At 39.8% G+C, this 25367-nt stretch overlaps 1 protein-coding gene and 1 long non-coding RNA gene across 3 annotated transcripts in view; one reads left to right on the top strand and one right to left on the bottom strand.

The window, feature by feature from the left end:
- The window catches only part of LOC114882878, a 72011-nt gene that overhangs the window by 28764 nt on the left and 17880 nt on the right, over positions 1 to 25367 (top strand). The window contains exon 2 of the long non-coding RNA XR_003790494.2: positions 25091 to 25164. This is a non-coding gene — a long non-coding RNA (uncharacterized LOC114882878). The remainder of the gene's footprint in view (positions 1 to 25090; positions 25165 to 25367) is intronic.
- LOC114882874 (protein Wnt-7b-like) overlaps positions 1 to 25367 on the bottom strand; it is a 58652-nt gene that overhangs the window by 24084 nt on the left and 9201 nt on the right. Inside the window, exons 1-2 of one of the 2 annotated variants that reach the window (XM_029200018.2) lie at positions 24660 to 25081; positions 239 to 459 (exon numbers count right to left, since the gene is read on the bottom strand). In XM_029200018.2, coding sequence (XP_029055851.1) covers positions 239 to 459; positions 24660 to 24736 — 298 coding nt within the window. In that variant the 5' untranslated portion in view covers positions 24737 to 25081. Of the gene's footprint in view, positions 1 to 238; positions 460 to 24659; positions 25082 to 25367 lie in introns of those variants that run through there. The other variant, XM_029200019.2, reaches the window with a different exon arrangement.

The following is a 25367-nucleotide window of genomic DNA, read 5'->3' as shown; positions in this document are numbered from 1 at the left end:
GCATAGGCTACGGTGATCGTGGAATAGGGCCGATCGTCGGGTTGTACACACTCGAAATTCCTTGCCGATTCGCATCCATTACCGCGTGTACGCCGCTAAAAAGGTGTAGGGCTCCTTTTACAGCGCATTCATGCGGTTTACAGCGTGGCAGGGCCACGAGAAACGCCACTGTTGTACGCCATACCGCGTTGGTCTGCAATAAATAGCGGGCTGGTCGCGGTGACAGGACAATCCTTACCTACTACGACCACGTGGCCGAAGACCTGATCGTTCGCCACGTGGGAACAGTTCCAACGGTGATGTCTGAACTGATGCCGGCACTCGCGAAGACCCAGCTCCGCACCCTCGCCCACAGCTGGCATCGCGTGCGGTGCTTTTCTGCACTGCTCCCTTTGACTCTTTGCCAGACCGGGAATACGGCCGCAAACGGCTGCCCCGACCACCACTGCACCGACCACCCTGCAATCAAATTTTATTTATTCGTTTCATAGTTCTTCGTCAAAATCCATCATTTTCTGGGTCATTTCAAACCCGCGTGCAATGACATCTTAATTAAGGTTCAAAATGACCATCATCCAAATTGTCCGTTTTCCAAGGACTAAAGTATGGTCAATGAAATTTCGTTTCTCGCATCAGTGTTAATTATAAATGGGTATTCAGAGATATTAATTGCATACAAAAAAGAGACATCCTTTCTAATTATAAATTCTTCGTATATCCTTAAATTAATTTCCAAACATTCTTCAATACGATTTATTTCTTTTCCACTACACCACAAAAATCAACTACAGTATTTCATTGCTCTTACAATTTTTAATGATCTTTAATATATGCATAAATCTCTTAATTCCTACACGATGAATGTTCATAATAAAGATCATAATTTTTAGTACGAAAGACGAATTTGAAATGTTATAAATTTTTTATAGAATTTATGTTCACGAAACGATGGTTCCTTTTTCTATCTTCGTTAAATCAATTTTTTCTCGGTAACGTGGTATCGTTTAGCATAGAACATCGTGAGATCGTGAAACGACGACCAGTAGTGGGTTCAGCTGATCGAACGACGAATTAAATGTCGATAAATTTGAACGTGTGAAAGCATCGACGAGCTTGACGACGAGGAATCAGCGAGGCCAGTGTCGAGCGAGTCGTTCATTAGCATTTTAAGTTCCCTCGTTGTCGTTGTTGTCGTATTCGATTCCGGTGGTACATACGTTATGCATCGTGGCTGCGATGTCGTGGCAAGAAATTAACGACTCCTCGATCTTTTTATCTCACGTGTTTAGCCGAGTCTTTTATCCATCGAAGGTGCTTCCTGGCAAATGGTTGCAAATGGAAAAACTCATTTAAATCATTTTGAAAATGGCCGTATATAGTGGGACTATCAAAGTGTTGGTACTTTTCGTAAGCACCCAATACTTGGATATTAAAATATAATAACTACACATATGGCACCTTTTGAATAAAAGAATGACATTGATATCTTGAAGCAGCTAGACCCGGAACGATTAACTTGAAGATTTATAGTATTCCTCGTTTCAGAGAACCTTTGACGGTTTTCTAAAGTACCTGACAATCACAGTTTCCAAGCCGGTCGATCCTCTTACGATGGAACCGACTCTAATCTAATTTAACCGTCCATCGAACCGAAATGTTTCACCGTGTATTATATAATCTGGGCGCACGTTTCGTATTAAAAGTTTTATGCCCATCCGTCATCTGGATGGACCCTCGTTTCGACATCTTCACGAGACAACCTGCGAGACACGATCACGGCATACTAAAAGCGATTACCTGCCGACAAGCTGAAACGTGATACTCTCAACCTCCTACTGGTCCATTGCGTAATTTACATCCCATAAGTCAACCTTTTCATGGCGATGAACAGGGGTTTCAGAAAGCGTGGACACACGCGAAGGAATCCCTCGTGAATTCTTTTCCCGCCGCAGTGTCACCAAAATTTTCTTCAACAAATAACATGCAGAGCACAAACATTCGAAGAATGTATCAAGATTTCTTTACAGGACGTTTCTAAACTGTATTCTATAGTTTGGTGACTCCACTTCTTGAGATGTACATACGGAGTATCTTAGGTCAAATGATCTTTTGATCTAAATTTTTCCCAGTTGGCAATTAGTTGCGTTAAGCTTAAATATGTCATAACTTTCAGCGTGTCGCCCTAATTTCGTACTTGGACTAACAGTAGGGGGTAGTTTGTCGAGCGATACAATTGCTTTTTGAAGAGAAACATGGATAGCCTTGATAGAGGGGCGAAAAGGAGTAAGGGACGGACAGGTTGCATTTCTGAGAAGCATGAAATTGCGACGATTACGCCGCGTCCCCGAGGCGAGAGTTATTTGCATTGGAATGCATCGCGCCACTCGGTGGCCGAAACTCACCACGCGTTGCAACAATCTACAGGCCGTTCCAAGGAACGTGAGAAGCTGCCACGAATGGCGGCCTCGTGCCGTGCGAATACGAGCTGAAAAGAAATCTCCTCGAGGGCACGTCCTCTCTCGTAAACGAGGAAGACGTTGACGCCCGCCGTGTTCCATGATTTTCGCCCGCGAGAAGACATAATCGCCAGGCTTCCTCCGGGTGAAGACGTTCCGTGTTAACGATCTTGACTCACGTACATATCTTCATGGACGCACGAATGTTTTCTGTACTGTCGTTTCTCAGTTTTCTTTTGCCTGACCTTTCATCTCGTCTGCCTTTGCTTCCTGATGCACGAGTTAATGAGATTCTTCTTTTTTCGTTTAAATACTCGTACTTTGAATAATCCTTATTAACGTGCCGTATCAGTCATAGTTATTTTCACTGTACGATTAATTTCTTGCAATTTGTAGTATCACTGCACCACTTACGTAGGTCATTAATTTTGTAGCAGATACAAAATCGTAATACGGGAAATCCTTGAATTAAATTTACGAGAGTACAACAGCGTGAAAAGTTGTACGTTGATGGTTTATTGCACGTTCATTACGTCATTCATTATCCCTAATTAGTAACGCTTAATGTTACGGCGCGGCGGCCGTAGGGCACGTCTTCAACGAGCGAGTCATGCTGATACTAATTATTCATTTGTCTTGCTTGCCAACCGAGTAATTACAGTCTTCTCTAATGCAATTACTTCACGCAACTTGGTAGTTTTCATCTTGATCTCTGCGCGAGCAAAATCTATCATATATTAGAAATTCGTCAGGCACGAATAAAGAATTTTTTGGGGATTTCTTCGTCCAAATTCTTCGCAGTCCATAGATTTCCGATCAATGATCGAACTAGAATTTCATCGTATCCGTTTATCATCCGAGGTCACTATAGAATGCAAGATTCTTCGCGAACAGATGCTGTGACACAGATTTCGCATCTCGAATTCTCTTTGAAAGAATTTCCGTGCCTGTGTTCCGTTCTTTTAGTATGCCGATCAGGTAACCGTGAACAACGGACTCGTGTGCATGATCTCCGAGGCAATACCTACGTAGCCATTAACGCGTAATGTATAACATTACACCCTGCTCATACGGGGGCTAATGGTGTGTTATTTGCAACAGGCCACTTCAGCACCCGTAGGCCACCTTCTTTAAAGCCGCTGTCACAACGATTTTTTAACACTTTCGAATTCGTTCCAATAAATTCGTCTTATTTATAGATCAGAGGAATTTAAAGTCGCTTTATCAGTAGAAACTTCCTTCTGGATCGTTGGGTAACTTTACAGAGACTGTGATTTGCTTGTATCTTGTTATAATCGATCGGAGGTTTCCTTCGTACACGATTATTAACAGTGATAGTACTTTCAAATTTATTTCAATAAGTCTCTTTACATTTAGCTTGAAGAAATTTAAAGTTGATGATAAAAAGTTCACCAAAATAATTGCTATATAAGAATTTTAATGTTCCAATGAAGGAAGCTGAACTAAATTGATCAAATCGCCAGTTAATATCAATTATTTTTATCCACCGTTAAACGACACGATTTAAAATGGAAGCAGCTTAGGGAAGGTACTTACTTACGTGTATTAGAATTGCTTACAACCCACAGATTGCAACATCGTTGATTATTTCACTTTTTCCCGATACATCGAAATTACATTGAAAGTTAAACCCCTATTAACCGGCTGCTTTACCTGTGACTCGTTGTAATTTGTGATCGTAAAGCGAGAGATCGGACGATCTTAATATGATTTATATTTAAATTAGCTTTCCCTGTTCCGTGAAATTCAATGGTCGATGGAAAGTAAAGCGGACTAAACGCGTAAATAGGATAAGTGCAGGCCGGTGTAAACATAAGTGCTCTGAGGTGGCCCTCTGGCCGATCTGCACCCTTATTTATTATAATTATCAACGATTACTGTGATTATTGTGTTCTCGTAAGCGAACTGAATTTTCTGTTATAGAATTTTTCTCCAATCTGGATGCTTTCTTTGTAGATAAGATTAGAGTTGCAAGAAACTTGCACTTTAATTTGTTGGGAATATTTTATTTAAATCGACAGGCTTTATTCATGAGGGTTAATTGAAATTGAAGTACCAAACAATAATGATATTAAAATAATTAAAGCGATAGGAAGTTATTATTAGTTAATTTTAAAAAGTAACCAGCTACAAAGAAATTTCAAAGTTGATTTAATATTCCAAATGTTGCAATCATTTTCCACACAAACACAAAGGAAACCCGGAAGTCTTGATTATCCTGCTTATCTTTATGACACGTACTATTGGTACAAAATCGTAGATTATCATCGTTAGCCAACTATTCACATGTAAGTACCTACCCAGTTAACTATTCGCATTAGGGTGCACTCGTCTTATTATATTTACCATTACCGTCATATCTTGAACTATAACCATTAAATTAAATAATTTTACTGCATATTTTCAACCAATTTTTTCTCAGTAAAATACATTCTAATGGCATATTTATCGTGATCGTTTTTGTAAGTTGTTTCTAAAATGTGAACTTGTCGTATTAATCTTTTTTAACTATGGCTCGTTTGGTATTATCATGTTGCACCAATGGAAATGGAATTCTCAAAGAAACTTGTCGTTTAAATCGAGACCTACATCGATCGCGGGCAATAGCCCTAAGAAACGTTGGAATAGCAAATGCGAAATCAGTTGTATGTAGCAGGCTCTTTCGATGATATCTCGATAGTTGGTGCCATGGGTGACGCTATGGGAATTCTCCTGTTATGGATCTGAATGTTACCTGGTTACTGTATACAGTCTTGTGAGAAAATGTTTACATGCTAGCACGTGTAAAAACGAAAGATTGAATCTCCTTGTTGCTGAGATTTCTAGAATTCTGTATTCTCTGCTTCTCGTTCCAGGAGGAATGCTTTTGTCAAGATTCTATCGACATTTATTGTCAACGTAAACGTTTCTTTAAGATGAAATTCCTAACTTTGGTTCGCTTATATCGTGTAGGTTTACTAGGAAGAGAGATCGGGATCCCAGTAGCAACTTTGTTAATTACAACATTCGATCTGTGTACACCAATGATTCAGTGCGTTGATACAATCTAACATCGAACAGGATCCGTAATGTTACTTGTTTCTTTCATTTTTACTATTTAATGGAACGTTTTGTAGGCTCCTTGTAACGGGACGTTGCTTTGGTTGAAAATGGAAATATTGAATTCCTGGTAATTGCAAAAGAAATGGAAAGGGTTTGCAAAGCGTACACTGCCGTAGAATGTAAATTTCGTGTCTATGCATAGGCATGGAGATTGAACGAGCTGATAAACTGTAGGATATTGAAAATAACAGAAATTATCAGTAGCGTTCTTATCGTACGGATTGAAACTTTGTCGATATTCGTTATCGAAACGATGGCGAAATAACACGTTTGCAACTAAATTTTCTAAATATGTAAATTCATAGCATGAAATATAATTTCTTGAGGGTAGATATATCCTTAGTTTCATTTTGTTTGACGGAATAATTTGAGCTCGTATATTATTAGAAATAACCACGTTAATTCTTTATTCAATTTATTAAGCTCGAAATTCACTAAACTCCTACTTAGTAAAAAATCAAAGAAACTTGAAAGTATATTCTATAGTATACAAACCAGACCTCTTGTAAATTATCTCAAAATGTATTTCACAATGCTGAATCGTGAAGTGCATTTGAAGTAAATAAAAAAGTAGTAGAAAAGTGTTTTTTGAAATTCGCGTTACCATTTTCACGATAAAACGTTTCGTCATTGTCGTCGAGTAAACCGGTTGGCGTTCTAACAACCAAGCTATGCATCATCCCCTTATCTAGTTCGCAGATTCACGACTCGCGATCTCTGCTTCGAGATAGCTAACTGAGCCTTCTACGCGTGCAAAAGCACGGAAATCGCACAGAGGAATTCGACGATATTCCGAAAGATTCGTGTTTCTGTCAACGAATGTCATTTAACTCTTTCCCTAAGGCGAGGCAAAATCCTCGTAACTTATCGTGTCGGCTTATGTAATTTATTCCATTACGGATTCGAACTTTATCCTGATCAGTGTAATCCACGTCAGTTGAATTTCTCTAGGACGACAAAGAACGAAAATGCTCGCTAGATTCATTGTTCAAGGTCCAGCACACGTAAAAGTGCACATTAAAGCAAGATATACAACGCACAGGTGGACCAGGCATTAACTGGTGCACAGGTATTCAGACTATCCGGCCGTGACGCCATCGGTAAATTTACTATCCCCCAGAGCTTATCTCGTGTTACTTTATTGCCGCTTATCGTCGCGGTCGATTTCGTTCCACGAGAATCGTTCTCGTTTTCGAACCACGCTATCCTTTCCGTTCATCCTCCTTACCCTTTGCTGTTGTTCAGGGACTTTATGGAAATTCCTAGAGAATATTATTCTAATTCCAAAACGATTTAGAGCTTCTTTAGCTACATTGTTGGCTATCTTCTTTATTTTCATCGAACATGGATTTGAAGAACGAAAGAAATTTTCAAAGAAATTAATATATTTTTAAACGATAACTGTCAACGACGGGTTTTAGGCAGAACGAAAATTCTCGCGTTCAGGATAAATTTTTCCCAGATCAAAGGTTCTCGCTGGTTCATTCAAGAAGCTGTTATCCAGCGTCGAAATCTTTCAGACAGCCCAGCGTCGCATCGCGTCGTGACGCGACAACGAGAGGGCACAATGTATCGGTCCTCCTCGTTCTGAAGATTTTTAACTCGACGACCCGTGGCGAATGGGTTTCTGGCACTCGATAGACCATGACTAATCGTGGAAGGTGTTCATGGAAGTTCTTGGGATAGGTCTCGGTACGACTTAGCATCGTTTCGAACCGTACAATGCTCCCTACCGCGATTATATTCAAAAACCTCTTTCGCTCTGGTTACGATGGCCCCTTTGAATTCGATACGCCCATTTTCGTTCGAGGATGAGGATTAAAACGCGCCTCGAAGACGAGTTTGGTTTGATTCTAGCGGAGAAACGATCTTGGAACCCTTTCGACTCGATCGGTCGAGTCATTGACGATTCATCGATAATCGATCCTCCCCTATGGGCTCGTTTATCCAGTACATACCGTGACAACCATGCTCCTTTCTCATCGGCTCGATCAATGATGTAATTGTTTTTTTTTTTTCCTTTAACTGGTTTCATCTTTTTGGCCGTTCTTCTTTTGATCACTCTGTTAATTCTGTTGATGAATTTAAATAAAAGTAAAACGTTTCATCAATTTTTTTTTATCACGCGAATAACAGATCTATTTTCCATTTTTCTTTTACCAAAAGAAATGAACAAATTTGATAACGAGTCCAGGCTTTCATCTCGGAATCGATGGAAAGGCAGAAACGAATTCAATAAATCGTATCGTAAATACGGGAATTATATACGAATTGATACAGTTTGCACGCGTTCAAGGTACCTGCAGGCTGTTCACTAAATAACAACGCTGTTCTTGGTGGGAACATGCCAGCCCACGTGTGTATCACACACACGGGGACCACTTAGTAAGTCCTTAATCCTTATCTATGCGTATCGCCCATATGCAATGCAAAGTGGACACGCATATTGACCGGTCGAGAAGGAATCAGTCGACTTATCCGACGAGATAAAGTCTCTCAGGACGCGTTCGAAAAAGCACGTGCTGCGACACGTTCGTTCCTTTGTGCTTCATACTTTTCTTTCATTCGAACACTGTCCAACGTGTCCCGTTTAATTTCTTCGCGATCTAACCGCGATGGGTGCTCGCGTGGGTGCTCGCGGTCGTCGTGTGCGATCGTCGTTTTACGAGCAAGTAAACTGGACTTATCGGCTGGTAATATCTGTGATAACAATTTTCGAAATAAGAATTTAGCTAAGCGAGTCCAACATATAGATTAGAGGAGAAAAGTTTTTCCGATCATTATCGCTGTTCGAAATTTTATACCCACCCAGTGTACAATCGACTAGAACGCGTCAATAAGGAATTTCCAATTAACGGCGCCTGCTCGAACTCGCAATTAGTCCGAGAATGCAAATATCCACGAGTACGCTGCACGCAGGTGCAAATGACCACTCGAAGGACACCATAAGTACCACAACATTCATAGCGTTTAAATTTATTTAATTTATCATCAACGAGTCGAACACGTGGATCGTGAACATAGGGATACGGGTGCAGGAAAAATATATTTTATTGTATCGTATCGTCCTTTGGTTGGCTCGTAGCCAAACATCCGCCATCAGCAGGTTAATTTCATTCGTATTCAATGCTAATGGAAGGTGAAGTGCTCGTGATCTTTCATATATCGTCAACCTACGCGATTAGTACATTTGTGGTGATCAACACTCGAGAGGAAACAGAATATTTCCTATTTTTCCCTCGATTCAACTTCGGACGTGCCCTACTGCTCGACAGTTTGGTTATTGATGCGGTGACAGACGCACAGGTCGTTGGAGAATGAGAGAAACTTGTCGAACGTCCACCTTACGATCTTCGACAAATTTCGAGCAGGAACGGTCGAGTTATTACGGGTCAGAACGGTTTGTAGGGGTACCGGAGGGACCGAAGATTCTCCGTGTCCGGCGCTAATTAAAAGGAACCAACGAGCCAGCTTGAAAGGTGAGATAAGATCGGCGTTGACGCGACGGAAAGGAAAGCTCGTCGGTTTCGCTCGCTTTCTCAACGGTGCGGCCCGCGACAGGTGAGATATTTTGCACCGGCCCTTGGTTCCGGTCTCGATCTTAGGGTTGTCACCGTCGTTTCGAGGTCTATTAGTCACGGTTAAAGAGGATCGCGATTTTATGGGCAGAGGAAAGAGAGATTCTATAGTGAGATACGATTAATTTCGCAAACCTAATTGTAAAATATTGATCGTTTGATTTATTGAGATAACAAAACAGTACTTTTGATTTTTCTTGAAAGTATTTTTTAATGAATAACATTTACTTTTACACCAATCTTATCGTTAGTATACCTGCAACAACAGTAATTTAAAAAGGAATATTAGAAAATGTTAGAAAAAAAAGACAAAGAGTTAGTATTAGGCGAAATTGATGTTCCATGAAGGAACGGGAGAGCGCAACTGGTCCCAGCGAAGGGAAGAAGCGGTTTCGCATAAATTTGCGATATTATCTGGGCGTAAAGATATCCTTCATTCCATGAAACTTGGAGCACGGATTCCCACGCACGGACTGCTCGTCCAATTTCGAAATTTCGGGGTCGACCGGGTTAACTGTTAACACGGGAATTATGCTAATTTTCGGCAGCGACCGAGCATCTGGACATTCGTCATCTACCACGGCTCGCGGGTTTTCTGCTCGCTTTTTGCGGCGCACGATTATGCGAATATACGAGAGATGGTCCACGGTTGAACAGGCGCATGTATTTGAAAGGCTAATTCTACTTTTTTTCATTTTTCTTCTTTTTTTATCGTTATTTGTGGACGGGAATCCATATGATGTCATTCGATTTTTCTTACCACATTGTTATCCTATTATTCTTTCCATTAAACACGCGAACGTGTTAAAAAAGTTGAAGTTATTAAGGATCCACCCACGAGTACTTTAAATCCTCTAATCGCCGACAGAAAGGGAATCGGAGTGGTGTTCGTACGATGGAATAGAGAGCTCCACAAAAGACTAACAATACTCCCACGTCCTTGGATGTGGTTGAGGATACATACGAATTGTTGCGAGCGTTCACCAGAAATTCATAACTTAGCATCAACTGTACGAAAGAGAATTAATCGGCAAAAATACGAGACGAGCTTTGTCACGCCGGACCCCGTAGCTGAAATATAATTCCGTGGATTAGTACGGGAACGGGTTTGGAAATTTACGTCGAAAATCGCGTGTACAATAATGTCGACCACGCCTTCGAACTCCTTGAACCGTCTTGTAAATTATGATATTTTATAGGACCCTTCTCTAGGGTGTCTCCGCGGGTCATTCTTATGCTGCTATTAATTAGAAGGGTTAATCATAAACGAATGTACCTACAATGTCGATATAGGAAGTGTTAAGCTGTGTTTTGAAATGAGCTTGTGAATTATAGACAGTTTAGTAGATTTGTAAATTTTTTTCTACACCGACGATGGGAGTTAATGTAGGAGGCCGTAACTTACTAGTTTCGAATAATGGGTCCTTGGGAGCGATTAGCGTCGATATTAAGTTTCATGCAGCAAGAAATCTACGTATTCATTGAAAAAATTATAGTCCCTGATTTTTAATCCTAACATACGGTTTTCAATTTTTCTTCTTCCCACTCGTTTAATCAATTTACAAAATGAAATGGGTGGAAAGCTTTAAAACGAGGGGAGAATTTATGTTTGAACGGATAGTGATTTATCGATCTGTTTAAAATGCAAGTAAATCGTGTAACTTCTGCTTGGTTCAGCCGATCAAAGCAATATATAAATAGAAGACCAGAAGGAAACGCAGAGCGAATTCATTTGGATGGTTTGAAAAGGGTTTCGTGGTACGTTAAAAGTGATTCATGAGGATTATGCGAAATTAGACACGGATTTCACGCGAATACATTTCTTTCTTAAAGCGAGAAGAGATAAGTAAAACATACTAAATGCTGTGTAAAGAACGTTTAAAATAATCCACATAATATTTAGTAGCAGTTCATTTAAACATTTCGAGTATTCGAATTATTAAAATAGATCAACTATTAGAAGTTGGAATTCGAATTTTATAGTATTCAAATGAAATTAAAAATAAATACAAAAAGAGAACTAAAGAGGAAAGTAAAGATAGTGGTACAAGTTCAACAAGTGCTCTCTTGTTGCATGGGCGTTTCGATGACTATAAGTGGGGGTGGATGGATGGGTGGGTGGTATCGAGGGGTTAAGGGGAGGCAGCTATTCAATTTATGCCTCGACAATGCGGCTTTGTCTTGCCAAATTATCATACATGAACCTACATGCATAATCCGTGCAGCGGCTCATTATCATATCATAGATGCGCATTAAAGTACCGGTTCCCTAGCCCTTCCTCTTCGTAATAACGCGAGAGGCGCCTGTATTTATATCGTCAATAAAAGAACTTTGTCTTCACTCTACCATTTTGTCGGCTAACCCTTTCGCTAGGCTCGACAAAAGGTTTAAAGTGATCTATCACCATAGAAGCGAACAAATTGCGAATTTATAGCATGTTATCTTTCAAGCTGCTCAAAAATATTTTATTTTCCTTATTTTTCCCCTTTCTTCTTACACGTAACTTAGGATTTATCTACGTTTTGTAGCCATACTTTCATATGTCATAAATGCATAAATATCCGCAGTTATGACTAAAACTTGTCAAGATTATCATTATCATCAATCATTATTCAATCAATCAGTTAATCTTTTCATCATTGCATAATCACATGACAAAGCTTCTACAATTTGTAAACTATACAAATGACGATAGTTGCCTTTCAACCCTGAAGATTGCCAAATCTCTTGTTAACTAGTTTCCATCACGGTTTTTAATTACGCACAGGAGGTATAGGAGATCGTTTATCATCCAAAGCGTTGCCACATAGGAACGCAGAAGCATAATGTTAACAAGTTGCACTTTAATGTTTCATTACTACGTGGCTCACATGCGATCAGGCGTCCCCTTCACAACGCATTAACTTCTTTCTCGTCGTCGCGTAAACGAAACGTTCAGGACAGGCTGACCAAGTAAATTTCTATTAAAGTACAACCCTGGGTCAAGATAATTACGAGAGTCGACGGTGTGCAAACAAGATAAGTTACAAGCCCGCCGGTCGATCCTAATCGATCAATCATACATACCTGATCGTGAAATGTCGTCGAAACTATGCAGTTTTTCTTAAACTTGTGGTACCAGAATATACCAGGGTTATTGTCCAACTGTCAAAGTTAGGTTTATACTTGCTACTTTATATTTGCTATTTTACACGCATCAATATGGGTAGTTTGGAATACTAACGTATTAAGAACACTTAATTTTTTTATATCCGTGAACCTTTCGATTAACGATAAGTATGCAGCAACATTATAATTTTTCACTGCTATTATCGTTACCGTAAGTGATAGTTAGAAATCAATTACAGTTTAATTTCAATTTTCTAACATTCCACGGTTACCCTTAATTACGGTTAGTATCATTAACCTGGAAAATTCTTGGTAACTGTAAACATGGAGTTTACGAAGGTGTGAAAACTATCCTTTTGCGAAATCTCATATGGAAAAAGAAAAAGAGTTGACCATTACTTCATGACAGGAAATGTAAAAAGGTATACATCTTAAGCCACAGGCTGCAAGTTAATTGCACAATGTAATTACTGCACGTGAAGAGGACTCTTCCCGTCTTTGCACGATCGTTTATTTCAGGCCATAATTTTTCTTCTGTCAGCGGGTATTTGCAACTTCTGCACTTATCCTAATCTCACTTAATTGCTAATTAAAAATTAGGATCTCATTTAACATCGAATCATTAGATTCGTATTCTTCTCTTCGTTTCAAACATTAATGTCAAATATGACAGTCGTGGAAGTGTTAATTGCTGAAGGTAATCACGGTTCGGTTTAGGCGAATCAAAAGCGAGACGTCTCGATATCGTGCCTTGATTTGCATATTTCCGTGTGGATCGCGTGCACCGTCGCGTCGCGTCGTGTCGCGTTGACAAAGAAGAAGATTTCTCAATCGAAGCAAGGCGTATCGCGTGAAGACGACAAGAGTCTTGAAAATCCGATGCATTGACAGGATAATTACACGCACGTAGGCTGCTGTCCGACCGTCCGCGTCCTTTACGTTTGTTCGTTCGTTCGCTCGTTATATAGGGAACAGAGAAAGAGAAAGAGAAAGAAGGAGAGATAGGTACTCTTGGTAGCTGAGCAGCTACTGGTGGATCAACCAGTGGCCACCCACGATGTTGATCGTCGAAGATCGCTGGATCCTCGCGCCGACCGCGACGTTCACCAGTATTTTCATTTGCATAATGGAAATTACGCGCCACGCCACGAGGTTGAACGTTTCCACGGAACGCGTTAATTTACGAACATTACGCGGCAATCTGATGAGTTTATCTTCGCCGCGTCGTTCTCGGGATCGAAGTAAATGATCAACGGATAAACAGTAAGTGGTTTAATAAAACATTTTTTCTTACCTGCGAATATTTTAATAATAAAGTGAAGTTAACTAACGTCGGGTAGAAATTTTGCAAGAATATTTCATAGAATCTAGAAATTCCTACTCCTCAATTCTTCGTGCAAAGATCATTATTTCTCCCATGGTTTGTTACCAAAGTTAATTTCAATATGCAATTTCTGCAGACATTGTCGAGCCGCGTCATTTGGTAGACATCGACGGATTAGCTGACGCTTTATTACCTATTGCATTCACCGATTGCTTTTTACGAAACAAATCGCAATGAATCAACGTTACGCTCGTGGCGCGAGCCTGTTCCCGCTAATAACTTAGCTTTATCATCGGAGGTGGGTGCACGGTTATAACGCGAGTAGGGAAAAGAATTTAATACGAATTTATCGCGACTAATCTGACTATTAACTCGGAACATTACGAGACGCAAGTGGCCACTCGGATGGGAACCACGTCGTTCGTCGTTGGCAAATGTTGTAGCTAAGAAAAGGGAAACGAGCGAAACCGTGGATTAACACTCTCCACAGTATCTACTATTCCTACTTTTCATAATACCATTCGCGTATTATTTCAAAAATTTTTGCTGCTCGAACGAGAACAAATCAATATTGTTCAATAAGTTTTATTACTATTAATCTTTCAAGCACAACGCGTTGTCTTGGTCGACGCAACGCGCGCGTTAAGATCAGATTTATTTCCGTGAGTTCTACGAACGAGCATGGATCGTGGGTCACGGAAGTCCAGTTGCTCGGTCCAGCCTCGATAATATCGATTATTTATTAAGATTGGTCCGATGACGAATGCTCGAACAGCATAACCTGTGGAACAGCGAATAAAGCACGGTAGCACGGTCACTGTTCAAGGAAGCAAAGACACGATTTTAACGAACCGCTTAAATCAAGGCGCTTTTAGCGACCAATCGTTGCGGAGACATTCCGTTCGTCTGAATTATGCCGATTCGAATTACTCGCTGATCCTTGCCTGTCTTTTACTATCCTTGAAGAATACGTGGGCGGGCAAAAGATCCACTGGAGAAAGTGAAAGCATCAAGGTATATTCAACCAGGAAATGGAACTTTATCGTGTTCTTATGTTAATTAATGATGACTTGAAAAAATAGAAAAATTACCACGAAAAACCGAGAAGATGACCGCAAACGATTTCTAAACGATGATTCATTGGATTCATCGTTCAATAAACATTAATTCACAGAAACAAAGACCTTTCAAATTGCATGGGTATTTCCTCCCAGTTCCCATCGATTATGACGACTGAACGTCGGCCTAAATTCTCGAAAGACTACCGATCGGAGAATTAAAAAAAAAAAACCGAGATTACTCATGATCGTCGAGTGACCAACACTGAAACACGTGTACCCAATTCGAACACGATGGTGTTCGTATACAGGTTGGTGCGAAGCGTGAGAAGAAGAACACGGAACTATTCAAGGAACGACATAAATTCGACCAGGATCCTCGGTTCGGCTCGATCTGGCCCATCCACGCGGTAGGCCGAACCCACGAATGGTCGTGTACCTTAGGATCGCGGACATCGACCACTCCACGCCCTATAAATACGCATAAATATTCCCATAAATCCCGTGTAACGTCGCATTACACGCGTTCGAAAACCTTAACATTGCGACCTGGACCCATGGTGAATCGAAGGAAAAGAGAAGAGAAAGAAGGGGGATAGCAACGAGGATTCAGCAAGCTGCACAGAGTCTGTATATCATATAAGGAATAAATTACGCTTAACGTACGCACTCGGTGACTTTAACTTCAGATTTATACACTCACGGCATTCTCTGTATTTCGATGTAATCGAACGTTTAGCCGTTTAGTGTTGCAATTCATGACTCTCATTGATCGTCGCTCGAATGACGATCTTGCGTTGGCTCAGGAAATAATTACGAATTTTCGGTTATTCTTCGATAAAAATTTCTGGCGTATTATAAATTCAGCGATGAAGATTCCAATTTTCTGAATATCTTAATCTGGTATGCATACAGCCATGATTCTTTCATTTTGCATGTCAGGTTACTTCAGTAGAGATTAGGACGGTTAAAAATGCACAGTATGCAGCAAGATTTCGGGTTGATGCACGGAATGCAATGTCAGGATGCATCGTGGGTTTCGTTTCTTGTCAGACATCTCGTTGCTCGTGAAACTGCATCAGTTACGAAACATCATCTTCTTACGTGCAGTTTTGAAAAAGAGCCTCTATATGGTGTTTCATAGAGCGCAGTCATTTCAAGGATAATGTTGACGACGTAGAAATTTGTTTCAGTGAAAGGAAAATGTTCGTACAAAGAAATTTACGATAAGGAGATTGTAGTGTAGAATTAATTAACGTGGAATTTAGCACTATTCCTTCGGTTATTAATTCGCAAAGCATTTCATGAGAACGAGACTCAGAAGGACAGTTGTTTGACCGTTCTGTAGAAATGACTCATGTGAATAACTCGGAGCATCCTGATTGCGATCAGCTCGTTAAAGTAGCAGATACGGAGAGTCCGAAAATACGATTCACCGCAGACGTGTACCAAGAAAATGTGCGTAACAACCATCGCGTAGCATCGCAGTTTAATGAATTATAATAAAATTATAAAACTCTGATTACGAACACGGATAATTAATTTTATCATCAGATCTATTAATGAACATTTTAATTGAAAAATCGTGAAGCTTCTTAAAAATGCCCAACTCGAAAGTAACACCTTGTCGTGGAAGTTTCAACTTCTTTCGATTCGTTGTATAAATAATGTTATCAGTCCCGTAAATCATTGGTCACTCCTCGCAGCACGTGACGCGCGTTTCACACCTCTGTCAGCTGTGTCATTAAGCATAATTAAACGCTATCGTTTCGAGACGACGGAAAATGAAATGGTTACTCGAGGACAAGATCTTTCGTAAGAGCAGAAAGGATTCTCGAGTAGGCGAACTTGGAGCATTTTTTACGAGTCTATCAAGACCGACTCGCCGGACAGATAGTACAGGTGTAGCTAATTACACCGATAACACCATCCAACCTGTCCCTATCAGTTACCGTCGTCAGCGAAATTAAGTGCTTTGGATTTTTTTCATTAGTCGCGATAGATTTCGCATGGTCCAGACAGCTTCCCTATTCATTTCAGATAACTTTTGAAGAACAGGTTGAGTAAACGTTGATACAGGTGTCGACGTTTTAACACGACGCGATAGCGATGCTTTAATTTCTGTGTAATGAAAAGGTGATTTAAATTTGTTTCTTGATTTCTAGTTGGTTTCATTGGAACAGGTTGTCTGAAAATATTAAGCGAGGGTTGGACAAGTTGAACGATAACGTTCTTTTTGTTAAGAAGAGAATCGTTCCGATTTACCGGAATATCGAAAAGAAATGTTCGGTTGTCTAGTAATCGAGATACGCTCGTTTATTATCGAACCAGGAGGAGGTGTGTGCACATCGAACCACAAATTAACATGATTTTATGGGTGATGGGGAAATAGAAGCGTTCTTCTTAGAACGAAGAGCTCGTTAACCCAGGTATCTTCAGGATCTGATCTCCGGCCAGGTAATACCGAAAATATCTCTGTAGAGAGGTCGTGACAAGTGGAGAGGTGGCGAAAATTTCAACCCTGGCGCCTGAAGATTTATTGAACGGCTTCTCCCATTTACGTTTTTCTCAGTATGTGTGTTTTCAACACACTACCACGTGACAAAGGGATACAGTACGGTGGTTCCCAAAAGTAGATGTAGATGTAAATGTAGATTTTATTTATAAAATATCTTTTCTGATTCGACTTATGACGTTCAAAATTAAGAAGGACTATGATTACAATGGATTAATTCGATTTTACGGTTAATCAGAGTAATCGTTCGAGCACGCAACAGAGTCCATCGAAATGGACGGTGATAATTATAATGAGAGCCAAGATTACAGTGATTATGTAGACGCAGGAGCATTCTTCGATGAAGATGGTAATTAGGATAAGCAGCTCGCTCTTTACTCGACAAAGTCATTTGAATACATTAAAAGGACTTTTGTCACCTGCTATCTGTCATTCTCGACACGTTTTTAGCTTGTAAGAAAAGAAAATACTTTCGCTGTGCTCGTTGCTTCTCGCCTTCTTTCACGAACTGCAGTAACTCGGCATTTACTTAATCTTTGTTCTGAAGTCCTCGAAATAACTTAATTTTTTAAAAAGATATTTTTAATTCCTATAGAAGATGTAACTCTCAAGTCTCATTATCTTCGTTTAATTTCAACGTAATTATTTCTTATCTTAAATTATTAGGTTTCTTATGATTTTAAAGTGTTAAAATATATTACACGAATGATGGATAATTCTTTTTCGAACAACTTCATCCAATTAACGTCAGCAAACGTTAAATGTGCTCTATTTGAGGGAGAACAGATTCACGGTTCTTCGTGCAAGATCCCTTCAAGGTAAGCGACTCTTCGCATGCAACGTTGTTTCTCAAACGCAGAAGTCCCCAGGAGCGAAACTCGCCACTCGAAAGCGTATCGGTGCGATTAAACGCGAATCATCGCGTCGGATCGTAAGTTGTTAGGAGCGTGGACAAGAAGTTGTAGCAATTTACGCTCGCGTATCTGGCAGTGATCGTCGTTCGAACGACTATCATGATCTATGTCTTTATTAACTGGTCATCACGTACCAAGACACGTTAATAAGTAGAAATTGCTTCAAAATGGCATAAGTAATTCATGAAATCAAAATCTTCTTCTGAAAATTCTCTCATAAACAGCATCTTCTACAACAAAGTTCTCATTGCTTTAAGAACAATTATCATTCTTCAAATCGCGTCTGGTACTTCCAGCAACTCTCGCAATTAAGCCAACCTGTTCAAACTCCAAACCCTCTCCGCGATACGCTCGTCAAAAGTGAACAAAGAAATGAATGAAAACGACACCCTGGTACGATCTCACGGTCCTTCGTCGTCAAAGAGGAATTCACAAACTCTTTGAAAGCTATTCCCAAGCTCGATCTATCCTAAACTCGAGGACGAAAACAACTAAGCGTCGTTTCTTCAGCGTGTTTAATCAATTTGAATCAGGAACTCGACATCTTTCATGGTCGAACGAGCACCGTGAAGTTCTCTCGGAGCACTTAGAGATATTTTAATGCCGCTTTGTGCCCCCTGTCTCTTCCTCCACGTTTGTTTAAAGGGTTCCTTTATTCGACCGCGTTTCGTTTCGCCCTTTGTCTTCTTCTCCTTCTTCTCTTTCTTCTTCTTCTTCTTCTCCTTCTTCTTCTTCACCCTCTCCAATTCTCGTTATGCTTCTTTCGGGCGACGTCCGCTTGACCACTGGTTATTTTAATTGGACCTTCGGATCCGAAAGGCTTTTTTCGTCCGTTCCACCTTCTTTCCGTGCGCATCGCGTGCTCGCGATCCTCCCTTTTTCCCCCCATTTGCTCCCGTCATGGATCCTTTTCTCCTACCTTCCAACTCCATGGATACCCCTTTCGATCCTGACTGTATCGGTTTTTGTGCGAGACGCGACGTTCTCCGCTTTCGGCGCAGCGCCGCGACGAGGACGCGCGGAATTCGATATATGTACTCGTGGAAGGACTTTCAAAGACCCGGCGAGATCGCTTTGTTCTTGTCCTAACTGAACTGCAATCATCTGTAATCTGTTAGCTTTTAAGGGACATTCTATAAAAATGGTATTTAATATTAAATACCAATGCAACTCCAACTCTTTAACTTTTTTTGTAATTTCTTTATTCAATGCAAAAGATATTATGTACGCTTTATAACAAGAAGAATCTGTAGCCGCTATTAAGAAAGCTCTTTTTCTGAAATATTTTCAGAGAATATTCGGCGTGGCATTTATCTTGAAAATATCAAAAAAATATCTTGGAGACGATCCAAGAAAATTAATCGTTTAATTAACGTCGTATTCCCGAAGATTTTTATCGCGAAAGTCTCTCGATTCGCGCCGCCTTCGTGAAGGATGACGCGAAAGTTTGCGGACAGGTTTACCGTTTCAAGAACAACCACACAACCGCAAGAAGGAACAGCACACTCTGTTTTTCACGTGTACGGACGGTTCGAATGGAAAACGAGAAATTAATCCAGAGTAACGTGAGAGAGGATATTACTCACCCATCACAGTTTCTCGCTCCTCTAATTAATATTTATGCGATCGACGCGAATGGGATTAATTAAGTTTCACACGAACACACCCGTCCTTACCTTTTTTCCCTGCTGCTAAGGCCAGTGCCTTTAATCGAGTTGCAAATTTATTGAACGTGTCGACGATTAAAAATCGCCACGACGCTTGTAACACTTGCCTCGCGACAAATTTCAGAAACGTATAGAACCTCGTTTATTTTTCACCTCGATTAACACAAACAAGCGTATAATAATTGTAATAAATATGTTGCAGATTTTAGTCAACTTTTTCTGGTAATATGTGTGCACACGCACACGAAACGATTCCAGTATTATAAATATCTTCACGATGCATAGCTAATTTTTTATCGATTTCTTTGTATACAAGGTCTTCTCGAATTTATTAATTAATTTGCTAATATAAATTGGTACAATTTGTTCTCTTCATACGACCACATGATAGTACATTAGTCTTCGATGGATTAAAGGTGGACTTTGCAAGATAAGAAAATATTTTTTATGAAACTTTTTTAGTCAAAATTTATTTCGAAAGGGTGAAATTATCTTTTAAAACTTGTTGTTTCATGAGATTTTAATTTATAATGAAGATATCATTAGTCGCAATACTGTTCGTTTTAATTGGTTCGATATCGTTTCTCTGGCAAATCGAACGGCACGGCATGCCGCGTCGCGTCGCGTCGCGGCGTTCCCCAATCAGCGCCTACCATAGGCGATGAAGACACGAACTCTACTACCGAACCAAACTCACTGAATGGTATTACTACTCTTCGCGGCAGGAGGGCCGGTTCGGGCTTACTTTACACCGTCGGATCTTAATTTAATGCCTGGGTCCCGTTCCGACCGCTACGACATCGATGCCTCTCTCTTCGCCGGAAATGCACGCTGCGTTGAATGGCCACTGGGGGTGGTCGTTCCAACTGTACGCAATTGATAAGATTTTTTGGTAAAATCACTTTGCCAGGTTCGTAGAATAATTTAAAAGGAAAATTTAGTGAAATGTTAACTTTAGTTGCATGAGAACGAATTTATTGAAAGGATTTAAGATGGTCGGTCCATTTGTTTTCTTGCAAATTTACGAAGCTTTTAATATTTTCTACAAGGTTGTTAAAATTCATTTTAGGTTTAGAAAAGTAACATCATTTTTTGGGTGCAAATAGTTACATAGTTAATAAATATTATGCTAAAAATAAAACATTCTGAAAACAAATGAATATTATGGAAATATCGGTTTGAAATTTAGAACAAAAACTACCTTTGCAGGAAACTTCCAAAGGATGAAAAAGGTAGTATTATGAACCTTGTACCTTCTAATCGACCATATTTTATGATCCTGTATTTTACAGAAACCAATTTTAATAATTACTTAGAATTGCCGTTCAATTTTCTTGCCGGAACTTTAAATAGAGACCTAAAAGGATTATACCCATCAAGGTTAAGCCTATAATAAAATATTAAGTAAATGATCGTTCTCCAATGATTGCTTTTAGTTCAAGCAGCATCCGTTATTTCTATGAAATATTTTAATTATTGAATTTTCAATAAAATTCCATTGTTTGTTGTTTCAAATTCTACACTAGAATTTTTCTTCTCCCTTCATCATATGATTCATCTATTTTTTAAAATCCAATACAATCGGTCATTATCACATTAGTATCATTGTTCCTGTTCCAAGGCAAACTATATTAATGTGTTCCTTTTCACCTTTGTAAACTTCATGGACAAAGGTGTACCCTACAAAAGGCTGCGCATGTTCATCGAGCAAGAAATCGTTGAAGATGAAACATAATTTCTCATGACAGATGGAACACCCTTACCACTTGTCTGTTACCACCTTTCTTCTTCACGATCCACCAAAAATCGTAATTTAGATTGATATCCGCGTTTCAGTCAATTTACAAGCCTATTTAATGGGTTCTAGAACCGCGATGGATTATGATCGATCACCACAAGCATAGTATACTATTATTTCTGAAATTCTTGCCGAGCCCCTCGTTAATTCGAAGGGTTTATGGTGGGTCGTAACACACTCGTAATCGTTGGACTTTTGTGCCTCAAAAATGGGCATTCTTCGGACAAACGTAATGGTACTTTTTATGTTTTGAAATAAAATTGATCAGAAGATGCTTAATACGGTCAGAAACAAAGAATACAGCAATGAAGCTCTCGATAAATTCGGGAAAAAAGTGAAAAACATCAGGAGTTATTTTTGTATAGCCTGCTTAATAAGTTGCAGCTGCAACGTGTACACTGTCAATCGATGATAAATCGATGACCACATAATTTTCAGGCATGTATAGCATCGTGTTGGACCACGTCTTTGGATATGAACACATTGCTTTTCTCAGAAATAAGATTAAAATTCTTGAGAAAACTGATGTTCTGTAAATTTAAGTGGTAATCATGAGCCTTTGATGAAGTAAAATTTTTCTCTAAGCTAATCACGAAGGTAAATGTTTCTTTTCTATTACATTGACTTCTAGATTCTTGGATAATTTTATGGAAATTTTAAAATGTTCTGTAAATTGTAATCCAACGTTCTCATCGTAAATATTATCTGAATACATAAGATGTATTCATGCTGTCATAAGAGTGTAATTACTTAATCGGGTAAAGAAAATCAAATAACATTCCAACAATTCTGCCTTTCACGCGTTGTAGTTTTGCAATACTTCATCGCGTTCATCAATCTCTTCATTCGATTGGAAACATCGTTTACACATGAAATCGTCTGATCAGTTTCGATTCTTTTGTATATTCTCATTCATTCATTCAATCGTTGCTATAAACTGCATTACAAAGTCCGGCAATTATTCTGTACAAATTTTGTTTTTTTTCCGCACTTCCTTCCACCTTTTTAAAAAAAAAATTAAATTTAAATAACGTTACAACGAACGGCGTTGTCGGACAGTCGATTTACTCGCAGGTAACCAGAAATCAGTAAGCAGAAGGCTTGTAACGGTGGATGAAACTTCTGGTGCATCCCCGGAATAATTAAATTCGTGCAACTTGATTATGTTAAAAAAAAAAAAAGGAAATTCATTTCACCGCCACGTGTAATTAGAGTCGATCATTGAATGATCGGCGTTATTGCATGAGCCAGCACGAAATTACTGCGACAGTATTTCATCGCCGTGGCGGCTAACTGTCAAAAGCGATGATAATTATCTCTCTTAATAATTTAATAGCCGCACCGTAATTTGTGCAAGTTTCTTGAGCCGGTTTCAAGCGTTCACCAATGAAAAAAAAGTATGAAAGACGCATGGTTACTTCTGTTTTGACCTTATCTTACAATTAGCCATGATAGAGTAGCGAATTTTATACGTTCTGGTAAATGATCGAAAGATTTAGGTGCATTCTTGATGCAACATGTACGATACCGTGTACTATTTTTATATTTTGATGCACATCGTTTGGGATGACGAACACGCGAGTATGAGGTGAATCCCGGATGAGTGGTTTGGAAATAGAATTCTGTTGAACTTGACAATTTTTTTTTGTAAAAATATATATTAGTGTATACGTGAACCGTATTTACTAATACGTATAATTTGATGCTTTTCCATAAATTGTCGTTTATGGATATTACAAATAGGGTTTACGTAATTGGAAAATTTTCAAATCAAAATTGTGCACAGTATTTCAGTCTTCCTTGTTTGGCCCAAGTAGTAAATCCGATTGATTGAATGAGCACGCATTCACTTCTAAACCGTTCGTTGTACCTAATTTAAAAAAGTGCCTTAATGACGCGTTACAAATTCTCGTTTGTTGAAAATAGTTGGATTTCATGGCGGTATGTTAAAAATGGGAGTGTACTAATGCACAGGTGGCCATGAGGGAACACGTGTAAACGTCAAAGGGATGCGCCCGTGAAGAGCGTAACTCAGCGCACGATTTTCAAGGGGCTGTCTGAATTGATCGTAGTACACAGCAACACTGGACCGTGCATCAAATTTCATTGCACGGTTATGGAAGTTTGACAAGGTGTGACGGGCTTCCAGCACGTGTCGACACGATGCTGTGGCTTCACCATCGCGGACCGAGACGGATTCTTCTCTCGATGCAACCCCTTATTCGATCTTGATGCATCTTCACGGTGAACATTCAATTTTATTCTCTATTCAAGTTTGCAATCGATGATTAACTGGCGAACAATCGAAAACTATAAAACAACATGAAAACCTTGAAAAGTCCGATTAACTTTGCATCACTTTATTTCAACTTCAATTAATAAAATCGTGAAACAACCTTCTCTCGAAGCGAGGTTAAACTTTACAATACTCTATACACGAAACACCATGCGTATCGAATGCATGGAACAAAAGCAAATGTCATGAAAAACAATGGCATTATTTAACCATGAAACATTGAAAGAGCCCATTAGCCTTGATGTTCCGTCACCGTACAGAGAGGAAAAAGGCTTATCGGAGGTACCCCCGTAGGGAGACATTGAATTTTTACAAGAACCTTTAGTGGATAGGTCGTTTACCCTTATCCTTAGGCTCGATCTGCCATTGAAGTGCGAGAACGATTTAACCTGCGACGAAACTAAATCTCGATCGAGGTGGTCCCTTCGTTTCTGGATCCCTTCTTCGTGATCACCTTCGCTTCAGTGAACCCTGTTGCGTGCCGGCGCGGCGGTCGCTCTCTTTTCCTACTGTCCACCTTCTCGTGCAACTTCTTTCGAAAAAGGGCCTCGCCTCGCCTTGCCTTTGACTTTGCTTTTGTCAGTCGGCGTCGACCGACAACACAGAAAGCTACTTTACGTAACGGCCAGACCCCTTTCGTATCGAAGCTAAACCTACGCGATTAACCGACTAGAAGAAAACTCGACGATAAAGTTGCGATCTTAGGGGGTGAATACGTGACACGAACGTAGCAAGGGCTCGAAAGTATCACTTCCTGAATGCAAATTAACGAGTTGTAATTTTAAAATGGAATCAAAAGGATTAAGAAGGAAAGATCTTACCTTGTTTGTCGTGGTCCCTGGATCTGCCCAAGAATCAGAAGGGCTATCGCGGTTGCCGCGATGTCACCACGACGCATCTCTTACATCACAATCCCCTTGTTTATTTAATTCATAAAACGGATGCACACGGGACGAGTTTTACGTTTCCGTAGTCAGACAACCGGATGCACGTCGGACGATTGTCGTTTCACTGGCACGACACGCGTTTCACGGTCCTCTGACACGGCATTGCACGATTTTTCACGTGAATCTTTCTCATTGTCGAACACAAATTGCTTCCAACTTCAATATTTAAGAAACTTTCATTCGTATCAAGGTTTCATTGCACCAAATTCAATTCTTCTTCAAATATAAGGAAATTCTTTCCATCGGTTCAAACTATAATTCTGTTTTAAGCACGGAGATATTAAAACAAAATTATTTCTTTTCAGAGTTCTGGATAAAGCTGCACAGTGAATTTTAGCACGGATCACAGGAACTGCAAGCGACGAGAAGCCCCGACAAGGTAACTATGTGATATCTTCCGTTTCCGATCCGTCGTAACAAAGCCGCACGCTCCGAATAAAAGGTGAACAAACGAAATAACACGTCGAACATTTAGAAATTGTAGTGTTTGCACAGCTTAACTGGTCCGGCGAGTGTTTGTAATCGCCAAATACTCGAGACTCGTTCCGTTTAACGGTGACTAAGCGCCGAAGAAGCGTTCAC

This window comes from Osmia bicornis, chromosome 15, assembly GCF_907164935.1.
Source record: "Osmia bicornis bicornis chromosome 15, iOsmBic2.1, whole genome shotgun sequence".
In the NCBI taxonomy this organism is placed as follows: domain Eukaryota; kingdom Metazoa; phylum Arthropoda; class Insecta; order Hymenoptera; family Megachilidae; genus Osmia; species Osmia bicornis.
The sequence above is the reverse complement of the archived record's forward strand: the minus strand, read 5'-3'. Positions and strand labels throughout refer to the sequence as shown.